The 12,349-nt window shown below is 41.9% G+C and overlaps 1 protein-coding gene across 1 annotated transcript; it reads right to left on the reverse strand.

Moving 5' to 3' along the window:
* Window positions 1-302: 302 nt before the first annotated feature.
* GLO1 (glyoxalase I) lies at window positions 303-12,349 on the reverse strand. Its single transcript, XM_081854230.1, has 6 exons — window positions 12,180-12,349; window positions 7,862-7,944; window positions 6,159-6,299; window positions 4,487-4,554; window positions 2,250-2,339; window positions 303-2,096 (listed from the first exon to the last, which is right to left on the reverse strand). Exons 1-6 carry the CDS (start codon window positions 12,258-12,260, stop codon window positions 1,990-1,992), a joined length of 570 nt encoding a protein of 189 aa, XP_081710356.1. The 5' UTR covers window positions 12,261-12,349; the 3' UTR covers window positions 303-1,989.

Here is a 12,349-nt window from a genome sequence, read left to right on the forward strand (position 1 = left end):
CTACCTCAACTTCCAGGACTATCTCAACAACCAGTTCTGTGCTAACCAAGAGCTGCTTGTATAAGGTCGCTTCCTTCTGTCCTATGTGAAGTGACCCAGACAAACTCAGCCCTGCCAGCAATTCTGTTCACAGTCATTATAGTTGTTCCTTTCCTCTCAGGCAAGCAGAGTATTCTGAAGAGTTGCATGGGAGGGTGCCAAAAGAAGAGGTTTTTTGGGGGGAAGGGAAGAATGGTGCAGGGCACTTTGTTCCTCATTTACATATTCTTCCATGTGTTCTGACAAAAGAAGGACGTACAGAGTTTTTATCTTGAAAATATTTTTATTATTATTATTTGATGTCAACACTGCACTCAAGGCTGGTTAATCCCAAAAGGAGATCTAAAGTGCTGCTAACAATGCCCCAATTAACAAAGACAGTTGAGTCAGGGCTATTCGGCAAAGTGTGGATTGCATAGTCTAAATGTGTCAATACAAATTAAACACTGATGAAGACCAACTAGTTCATGTGTCAGTTTTGTAAACCTTGGGAGAGCTTGGAGACAACTAGAAACCCACTGAAGACAGGTAAAGAGCACAACAGGTGGTACATTAACATTTCAGACATCTAGGCTTTAGTTTATGTTAGAGCTACTGTATACCAAGACAAAATTGATATTAAGAAGAAAATACGTATCATGCCACCTAGCTCCTGAAGGGCAACTGTGGGTGTGATATACAGCAGTGCATGAAGTGGGAGAGGAACAAAATGGGATGGCTAAGCCAAAGTGAATTATGTCTGCCTGAAAAGTGGGATGGCATCCTACCCCACTTCAAGCACTTGTAACTAGCATTCATACCTTAAGTGTAGTACTTGTCTGTTCATCTTTAACTGCACGCTGCCATTTCATTCATAGTAACTTGTGCACTTGGGTTCAAGGCACAAAGCAACAACTGGATTCAGGAACAATGCAGACTAACAGTGCAATTCTATATATGTCTTACTCAGAAGCATATCTCACGAGTTCAATGGGCCTTAATCACTAGTAACTGCAGCTGAAGTAGTCTTATACACCCATGAAGGGGTCATGATAAATATCCTCAACAAATGCAGCTTTGCCACCATCAAAGAGAAAAGGAGCAAGACTTCAGTATTTGCTTCCAGTTCATAAAACATGAAAGATCTAAACAGTCTTGTATTTTGCCAGCATGTTTAAATAATCCAACTGCAGCCATATTGCATACCAAAACTAAAAACTAACTAAGAATAAGAATCTGGCCATAATATACTACAAAATGTGGCCAGCTACGAAAAGGTTACAATTATGATTTCTGTGCAGGATAAACCAAGTAACTAATTCCAGAACATACTGGCTACATTAAAGCAGTATGGCAAACTATGGGATTTTCTTTTTAAAAATGTGTGAACTTGTGTGAGGCTCAATCATGGTTTGCACTAATTATTGTCTGCCATTACATCTGAATTCACAAACCACTGATAAACCAGTTATGACTGTTGATACATCTCAAAATGCTGCTGCTCTGTGCAGACAGGAAAGAACTTGTGAAATGTGCAGATCAAAGACAAAAGATAAGCAGCTCAAAATCACAGTTTATCTGTTGTACATTTGGAAGTGCACACCACCGTGTGGGTTCTTAAATACAGTCAGCACAAACCATAGCCTTTTCTTATGAAAATAAGCAGCGCTAAGCCTCATTCATATGCATCCTCCTTGCATTTGTTCGTGCATTAGGAAAAGATATTAGAAGCTTACACTTCCAAGTTTGTGGGTGGCAAACCATAGCTTTCTGCATTGTCAAAATGGCAAAGTATAGCTCACCACAAGCTAGAAATGGAAGCTTCCCATCTCCTACCTTTGCAGACATAGCAAGGGGAAAGAGAATACTGTTTATTTCCATTTGTTTATCATTTGGCGAATGACTAGAACAACTTTTTGTTAAATCAGGAGGACATTGTTAAGAATTTTCGGTCTCTTGATGGCAAGATCACTACGCAGTATTTCCGATCGGGATTATATTTATCATATGGTTCGGATTCAGGATTTCAATCCAGTAGCCATCAGGATCCTGGATAAAAGCAAGTCCTTTCATTTTACCTACAAAAGAGAAATATAGTTTATAAGCTTTAATAGAAAAAGTCCTCAACACATTCATGTTTCAAGCCTCTAAAACTAGTTTAGCAAGCAAACAAGTAAACAAACATGAGCCAACATAAAATTTGAAAGCCACTATTTACACCGAAGACTTACCATCGTCTGGTTTTTTGACAAATTTCACTCCCAGCTCCTCAAATCTTTTACAAGCTGCATTTACATCAGGAACAGCAATTCCAATATGACCTGAAAAACAACAAAGTAACCAAAGGCAATGATGCTTTTAATAGAAATGTGAATAAAACCTTCTTTTCTTAACTCAATTGCAAATCAGTTTTTTTGTTACAATGTAGAAAGTGTACTTAATATAACAGAGTTAATTTATACCAAAGCATAAATGTATGTTATGGTTCTCTGGGGACGGTATTGCATGCATAATCCGAGCTACATCAGAGTACACAGTGACAATCACTGTGAAGCGCTTGTTGATATCTGACCTCTTACGCAGCGATATGTTGTGTGAAAATATGCTTCCAGACCCTACAACAACAGGAAAACAGAATGCAGAAGCTGGCCATCCTCAGTTCTTCTTTTAAATGGTTGATAGTTTTTGTGGGGGGGAGAGGATTTCATAGTTTGTTCATCAAACATTTGCTTAAGAGTGATCCCTGCTAAATTAGACCCAATGCCTATCTTGCACAGCATCTGTCTGCCCCCCCCCCCCCGTGGCCAATGAGCTGTGAAGCCTATGGGGAATCCCACATCATCACATCCCACATCCTTCTCACACAATTGGACCACAGCAACAGATATTTAGATGCATGCTGCTGATCCTGGAGGTAGCATATACCCATCAGGACTAATGGCCTTCCCATCAGTCCCAGTCAGCATGTCCAACAGTGAGGGATGATGAAAGTCATAGTCCCAACAACACCTGGTCACAGGTTCCCCATCCCTTTCTGAAGCCATCTAAGTTGGCTTTATGCCACCTTTCCATTAAAACAGGCTCACCAACTGTGGCTAGCTCTATGATGTGACAGGAATAACACCCATGACAAACCAAACTGGTGGGGCACCGGGGGACAGGGTAAGGGCAACAGGGCACACACAACTGAAAAGCCAACTTTAACTGAAATAAAGCACTATTGTCTGCAGTTTATGAGTCACTGCCATCGGAGTTGGAGCACCTACAGGAAAATGGCACTCTTTTCCTCCCTAGAGGAACACTTACTAAAGAGCTGTGAGTCAGAAAGAGAAAGATGCAGAATAACGTGTACACTAGATCCACACATTTATTCAAGACACACCCTTAACTGCTGTTGCTTCCTCAAGATGTAGAAATTGCTCTCAAGATTTTGTGCCAAATTCTCTGAAGTAATTATGAATCCAGTTATTCTGCCTTTATAATAAGTTCAATTACCCCAGTTAGCTTTAAGTCTATAAAACCTGGTGAAAACTCTGGAATTGGATTACACCTATGTTCCTGGCATCTACTAGTTAAGATAGGTTTTGTTGAAATTCACGGGAAGAAAAAGAAATGTGAGCATTACCCACATCAGCTTTCTTTACAACAGGGTTGACTTACCACGGCCTGCATCTGCCCCTCCCCCAAGAGGCTTTTTACCCTGAGGCAAATGTTCCCAATTTAAAAAGTGTTTTTTAAAATTACTGACTACTCCCTTAGGTTACCCATTGTAATACTAAAATCTCTTTTTGTGACCTTCCAAGACCCCCCCCCGCCCACTTGTCATTTAAAATTATAATAATAATAATTTATTTAGTTTTACTGACCATTCTTGCTGGTACCCTATTGTGATTCCAACTTGTTCTGGTGATTTCCAAGATCCCCAACCCCACCCTGCAGAATGACCACTCCCCACTTAAAACAGGGGGCGCCTTTTGCGTGGACGCGTGCAGCCCTGGATCTGGAGTGGCCCCATCAGCATAGGCTTTGCCTTCCCTCAGGTGGGATACCTGGAGGTCCCCGCCTACCCCAGTGAGTTGTCCAATCCCACCTGGGGGAAGCGTTGCCAGGGAAACCAGGCCAGGTAAGGGGAGGGATTACCTGCCCACACAATAGAGGGTGGATCTTAATTGGTGATCCTCACTTGGCTCCAGAACTTCTCCGGGAAGGACGTCGCTGGACTTCCTTGCTCCAAAAGGTAAGCCTGGGGCCTTTGCCCCCCCCCCCCGCGATTGGGTTCCAAAGGCTAGCGGTTCTGGTGATTTCCAATTGTTCTGGTGATTTCCAAGATCCCCACCCCCACCCTGCAGAATGTATCCTTTTTAATTGACCATGCCCACTTTTACACTTTTACACCGCAAGAGACTGACCATGGGTCAATGCAGCCCTTGATCCTAAAAAGGCTAACCACCCCTGCTTTACAACATACCGAATCCTCGGGGATCTGAATTGCCATTGTGGTAAGCCTGACTCTCATCATTTTCAGTGCCCCAGTTGCTAGAAAAGAAGGAGAGGGGTGTGGGGGGTGGGGAGGGAAAGAGCATAAGAACAAAAATAAGAATGCATGGTGATAAACACAGTTATAACAATAGCAAAAGAGAACATTTAACAGTGCTTGTGAGGAGAAGAGACCCAGCCATCAGGGGTATACAACATGAACAGATAAAATGATGAACCTTTCCAAGTTACTAGAATCAACATTAAACAAAATATTAAGTCATGGATTAAGATGATATTAATATAACATTATTCACTTGAAAAAGCCATTTTATTGAAGGAAGTCTTTTCACTTCATTGACAAATATTAGAACCATTTTATATTTGTAATTATGTTTTGCTCAAAGCAAACTAAGGCCAAGAAGATGGAAGACTGAAGAATCAGCATCAAAAACCAGTTGCATCGTAGAAATGCTAGAGCAGATGTGGGGGGAAATGACAAAACAAAACAAAACACTATGAAGTATAATGGAATGGAATTCCAGGATAGGTGTGTGAAAAAAACCCATAAGAACCTAGAAGGAATTTGGAGGACAAACAGGATCTTTTTTCATAACTTGAAAAAGAGCTGGCAAATGTTGTAAACTTTTTGTCAGAAACTGGCCTGACAGAAGCAATGTAGCTCAACCGACCATTTTCTTCTGCGGAACCATGTTTTGAGGTTCCCAAAGTTCCCCTGGGAAGAAAGACTGACTGTTTAAACCACTCAGGGAACTGTAGCTCTGTGGGGGGAATAGGTGTCTCCTAATAATGCTCAGCATCCACTACAAACTACAGATTCCAGGATACTGCTTCAAAAGCATAGTGTAGATGGGGGCAATAGTAGTGAAACAGAAAGGACAATCTCAGGCATTGCTCCTACTCTCTAGTGCTGCCCCTTCATTAATCACAAAAAGCACACCAAATCAAAAAGTCTCAAATGCAATTTCAGAGAGCGACAAACAAGCTTGTCTTAGCACCGAAATAAGGGAAGGCGCAGGCAAAGTTCAGTCTATTATTTAATCAGTGCTCTGCTTCCAGCCATGTACACTGTACTAGACATTTGAGGGGGAGTTTTGTTGCAGTTAAGTGACAAGAATATATTACGATTTATTCTTAGCATCTACTGATGCCTAACATTTTAGTCAAAACATTCTGGATATGCTTTCATTTTCACACTAACATCATATGGTGACATATTGACAAGCACCAAAATAGATTTTGTTATGATTTGCAACATATGCCAAATATGTGCATTTTATTTCAGTGTTAAGTGACAAGCATATGCTTTGAGAAGCAGAGTTGGTATAATGAACACAACTTCTTTGCTGTCACAAACAATTCTGTACCTCTTGCCACATTTTAAACTTTGTAAACTAAACATTTGCTAGGAGTAATTTTCATTCTGTAGCTGCTACTTCTGCATTTCATGTGTAATCTGGGACAGTCCACTCCAGTTTGAATGTGCAGGAGGGTTTAGGTGAACACCTAAAGTTAGCTGGTGTGTAAGAAAGGCACTCTGCTCACAAGAAAGTCAAACGCTGCTTCAACTATATTAATAACCAGCAGAATAATCAAAATACAAGGAAAAAACATGATTTAGAGAACACAGTTTTAACACTCACTGCGTCAGTTCTAATACGCCCTTTCTAGACAGAGTCCACGCAATTCCCTCTTTTTTATCTTTTGGAATATCATTTTTATCTTCGTAAGCCAAGAAGTAGAGGGAGAACTTCATAGCAGGGAAGTCAAACTTGTTGAGTAGGCTAGAAGAGAAACATCTTGAAATTAAATTTATGTGAGAAAAGCAGAGATTACAAAACTTAGAATGTCTTTGGTGAGTGTGTTATCAAGTTCTCATGTTCATGTCAAAAAAGTTATGAACATTTAGAAAATATAAGCCTTGTGTCACCTTAAAGGGTAACAAATTTATGATGATTCAAGCTTTTGCAGACAAGAATCCACTTCAGAGATAGATCAAAAGAAAACTTAGACAATAATCTATTTTTATAGCGCCACAAGGTAATTTGGTGTTTTTACTGCAGAAGACTAACATACTCAATTACTGTAGTCTAGAAAGTCAACATTTGCTGCTGTTCTTCATAGTTACAACAAGACTGCCAGAAATGCAGAACATGATACTCTCAGCACTGCCATTTATGGGACAATACAGTACCATGTCCCATGTGTATGCCATAGGCAAGAAGACGCAAACAAATAGTTGGGGCTGTTTGCCTTTTAATTTTAAAAAGTGCACAGCGTGTTTTTTCGGCATGCTTACTTGGACAGCAATCCAAACCAACCACCGCTAAGGCTCTATGTCTAGGTGCCTTTTTTTCTTTAGAAAGTTTTGTTATTGTTATTGCTATTATTCATTTCATTTCTATACAGTCATACCTCGGGTTACAGCCGCTTCAGGTTGCGTTTTTTCAGGTTACGGACCGCCGAAACCCGGAAGTACCGGAACAGGTTACTTCTGGGTTTCGGCAGTCGCGCACGTGCAGAAACACTAAATCGCGCTTTGCACATGCGCAGAAGTGCCGAATTGCAACCCGTGCATGCACAGACACGGGTTTCGAATGCTGCAGGTTGCAAACGCGCATCCCGCACAGATCACATTCGCAACCCGAGCCTCCACTGTACCATTTTATATTTTAAAGAACAAATCTCAAAGCTGTTTACAACACATTAAAACATCAGAGAAGCAACCCAGAATAAAAGAAATTCAGGCACCAAAGAAAAGATTTCAGATCCTTCTCTAAGTGACATTTTGCTTTCATCAGTTGCTACCTTGGCATCCAGAGATCACCACATGGGCATAATTGGACCCAAACTATATGCCTGGCTCATGGCTAATTTCCAACACTGATCTAGAGTACAGGGCCTCTCCAACCTCCCATTGCTCCCTCTAGCAGCAAACAGAATTCCATGGTGTGGAGAGAACTCAGAATCACCAGGGCATGTAACTTCTACTCAGGAATGCTGTTTCACAGGCAACATTACCAAGCTCTAATCTCTGACCAGTTTCTACCAGTTGGTGGGGCAGGTAGATGAGCAGTTTGTTCACCATGGTGTGGATCACTTCACAGTTCTAGGAGAGGCAGAACTTTTATGTCCCACAGTTAAGCTCTGTATCACCAACATGAAATATTTAGAAACATTCTTGTTCAAATTTGTTGCATCTTAAGCCATGCTAAAAGCAGGTCATGCAATTATGTCTCCAATCTCGTATCTTTACAGGACTGGCAGGCTTGCAGTTTAGAACAGACGATTGTGAGACGCTAATGAGAAAAAAAAGAGCCAGCCAAAAAAATCAGTTGGTACTTACGTCATTCCGAGAACCTTAGTATAAAACTCCAGAGACTTTTTGGGATCTTTTACCCTGAGCATCGTCTGTTGTAGCAGAAAATCCTACAGAAATATATAACTTGTTAAATTGTTGTCAACCATGAACGGCATTCAACACTGGAATGTAGCTTTTACTTGAATGATTTTGTTAATTCGAGCTCCACATACAAAACATAAAGTGTACAGAAACTATACAGTTAATGACTTCAAGATTATTACAGTTCTGTGAATAGTGCCAGATGAACAAATTATGTAGTTAAAGTGAAAGGCTACCATCCTAAACATGCTTATTAAAGAGTAAGCCTCACTGCCTAGAGCAAGACTCATTTGTGAGTGAGTAGACATAAGACTGTTTTGTTACACTGCAAGCAAAACTTGGGGGGGGGGGGGAGCAGGGCAATAGTCTTTGCCAAATCCCAAACACGGCCACCTTGGCCAGCAAGGGCAGAAAGGGATGGCTTTTCTTACCATTTCACTGCAACAGCTCCAGGCTGGCATTACTGAGAGGCCTGAAGTACTAGGCCTCTCAGAGGACCCACAATGTTTTAAATCCAACGCTGCCAGTGCCCTGTTCCCAAAACACCCTGTTTTGAAGCTCTCCACTTACTACTGTCAGTGGCAAAAACATCACCACTCAGCTGAGATCTTTGTGTAGGTGGCGGAGGAACACAAACATTTGATTTGAACATCAAAGTCTCTATTTTAAACTCTCTCTGAAATAAATTCAGACCATTCAGAAAATAAATTATATAAAGAAATGGGGAAATGGATTTATGAGATTTCAGCAGCATAAATGGCAAACCCTTATTTTATCCAATTCCGAGGAGAAACATGTTCACTAATTCAGAACTAACTGAAACTGTTATTAGGAATTACGAGGAAACAAAAGTGTTATGTATAGCCCACATCCAAGAATTGAGTTCGTACACCACTTGGAAGTAGTTAAGAGTTGTGGCAAGAACAGACCTTCGCTCAGACAAACTAAGATGGCGCAGTGATGCAGTGGAAATAACATCATCTGAGAGGAGAAAAAGTGAAAATGTAGACGCATAGATGCCTTTTATGATCGGATTACAGCAGGGAAAATGAAGAAGCAAACGGAATTAACATCTCACACAGGAAATTTATTGGATACAAATTCCGCTTGCAGAAATAAAAGTTATTACTTTTAACTCTGAATGAAAGTCAAGAAACCAGTGGCTGTCAACAAAGGATTAAGACCGGAACTGTTGTTATTGGATTAATTAAGATTATGAAAGCAGGAAGAAATAAGAACTTTGTAACCTGAAACCCAGTACACGGGAAGTCATCTCAAATTGATTAATTTGGTTTTTGAATAATTTTGAGCAAGGTGGTTTGAAGGAAGAGATGATGTCTGGCAAGTGTTACTGTTTTTTCAAAAGGTTTTTTAAGGGTTTCCAGAGGGTTAGAGGGCGTTTGCAAGCGTTTCCAGCGGTGTTTCAAATATACACAATTTCACTTCCGGTTTCCTGCCGACAGAATAGGGAGCGCGGGTCTGACAGACCCGAGCCCACAGAGGTTAGAGGTGAGTGAGCCATGGCAAGGCGCCTCCAAAGGTGTGCAGAGTGTCAAGCGGCCCGGCAGAGCGCCAAATCTCCCCCGAGAAAACCACTGCCAAAGGGCAAGCGGGGTGGGTGGGTGGAGAGAGGTTGAGAGCACTCTCAGCTGCAATGCGACTCTATGGGATGAAGCTTCAAGCTGCCTATTACCAGCAGGAGATTCTCAACTAAAAAGATTCAAGCTGAAATAAGAGCGTAAGGAGAATTTTGCATCTTCTACAATTTTGATTGAAGAATCAGATTGGATTAAATTAACTAGATTTGGCGATACATGAAGGGTTTAAACAGGAGGTCCACCCTTCGATTTCTGGATAAATTACGTTACGTGGCAAAAAGCTGCAAGTAAGAGAACTAGTTTTATTAAAAACTTGTGGCCAGTGTCTGTTGATGAGCCACCAAAACCCATTCTTTACTGATTGTCAATATCAGGAGATTTTAAAAGTGGCTACGATGCTGTGTTGAGAGGCAGAAAAGGGAAGGTGGTGCCGGACTCCTGGGAGAGTCAGGGAGCCCTAACACCACTGTCTCAGACCTTTCGTTTATGGTTGGGGAAAGGAAAGTTCTTAACAATTGAACTCTATCATTATTGCATTATTATCACTAATGGATTATAAAATTGGGAATTTAATTTTGTACTGTGTTGAGGAACTCAGCAGAAAAGACTTGGATTAAGATACCGTAGATTCCGGCATATTAGGCGACTGAGCCTATTAGACGACCCCCCAAATTGGCAGCTGCAATTTGGGGGTTCGTCTTATAAGCCCAGTCGCCTAATACGCTGGGCAGCTCTGTGCTGGGAGAAAGCCGCGCAGCACAGAGCCCACTGCCCATTGCTGCTGCTTCCGAAGCAGCAGTGGGCGGGCTCCGCTCCGCACCGCCCATACCCGGCGTATAAGACAATCCCCGACTTTTTAACCTCTTCTCCGGGGTTAAAAAGTCGTCTTATACGCCAGAATCTACGTATATGAAGAGCTTTGCTGAGGATTATAAGATTTCCTGTTGGGAAGAATAAAAGAAGGAAGAAGCTTGAGGTTGGCTCAATAAACACAACTGAGACTTTAAGGAGCTTTAAATATGGGTACAGACAGCAAATAGAGAAATTTGGGTGAAATCACAACTGTGGAGACAGAGAGAAATTTGGAAGGAAGAAGGGCTAAAATGGGGAATTGTCCTAATGGGAAGCCTTTTTCAGAGGAGATATGCCAAAGTAGGAAAAAAAGAATGGATAACAGCCTGGAAAATGGTTTTTATTTCGGGGGGGGGGGCAGCGGTTGTAAATAAATTGGGACAGCAGCAGACATGGATTAAATGCTTGCAAAAAGGAATGGTAAGGATAATTAGAAAGGGAAATAACATGAAAGCATAGCTGTGTAATGTATAAAATGGTCTGAATGTTTAAAACATCTGTGCTGTACACCACAAGTTTAATTGTTTAGTAGTTGGAAAATTGGGTAAAGGGATCTGGAATGTAAGATGATTTGGTTTATTTAAAGAACCAGAAGAGGGGGTGGAGGGAAGTCTGGGGATTTGGGGTGTGTGTGTGTAAAAATGTGTTGCTCTTGATTATTTTTTAATGTTAATGAGAAATGTGTGGGGTAATCTGGTATTGATACAATGTGGCATATATTGGATTTTTTAAAATTGAAAATAAATTATACACACACACACTTGCCTTGAAACCTAACCCCTGTGTAAATTGGGAATTGCCTGTACAGTATTTTAAACTGGGGTTGCAGATGCAACAGTTCCAGAATGGTTTCTAAAATACATATGACTGTGCAATAACAGTCAAACTCTGTGTCCTAGTCCGACACAGAAACAAATGGGACTGAGCAAAATGCTTTGTTTGGGGTTAAAGTAGAGAAGGCATAGGCAAACTCGGCCCTCCAGATACTTTGGGACTACAATTCCCATCATCCCTGACTACAGGTCCTGTTAGCTAGGGATCATGGGAGTTGTAGTCCCAAAAACATCTGGAGAGCCGAGTCTGCCTATGCCTGAAGTACAGTGTCTTTATTCCAGATTATTTCTATGCATGCAAAAGCATTGCAAGAAATTATATTTTAAAGCCACTAGCAGTACATTTCCAAGCAGGTTCTCTCAACGGTCCTACTGTGTTGAATGGGTTAGGTGTGCACTGGGTTGCAGCCCAAGCGAGGCCACAACCTTACACGAGTTATGCTGAAATCCTACACAAACTCAACGAGGCTTATTTCTCAGTAAAGCGTGTGTAGTAGCCCTGCGAACAATGCTTTACTTAGTGGGGCATTTCCAAGTAAATGGAAATGCATAGGCCTGGGCGAACAGCTAAAGCAAGACAAACGTGGGTTAAAGGATCTCGCTATATACTCTCCCAGGAAAGACTACAGCTCCGCACCAAGAACAGATCGCACAGGGATCTCTAAACCGCGATAGCCGGCGAGCTCAAGCATGCCGGGAGATATATGATCCTTCGGGTCACGGCGCTAAAGTTCAGCCACGCAAATATTCGGGTGAAAGGCGATCGCTGGCGGGCCCTGCCTCGGCTCTGTATCTCCAAGCCCGAAAAGAGAACCGAGCCCGTCTCTTTTGCACGCCGCTTGCAAAGGGAGAGGGAGAGATCCCCTTGCAAGGAGTTAATGCAACTTCCCAACGCTTTGCAATTCTGCGCCCCCTACAAAAAGCAACCCTCCCTCCATTTTATATATGCACACATTAAAAATCATCTCCTCGCTTTACCTTCGTGCTGGGATGAGGGTCGGAGCAGACGCTGAAGGCGGCTTCATCGGTGAGGCCGACGGGCTCCCCTTGCTCGGACATGTTGAGGCTCTGGAGACGAAGTGCTTCCCGGAGTGGATCTTAAACCCTACAAGCGTCTAGCTGTCGCGACAGGGAGAACGAGGTTCCCT

This window comes from Podarcis erhardii (assembly GCF_964252035.2).
Source record: "Podarcis erhardii genome assembly, chromosome: 3".
Classification (NCBI taxonomy): Eukaryota; Metazoa; Chordata; class Lepidosauria; order Squamata; family Lacertidae; genus Podarcis; species Podarcis erhardii.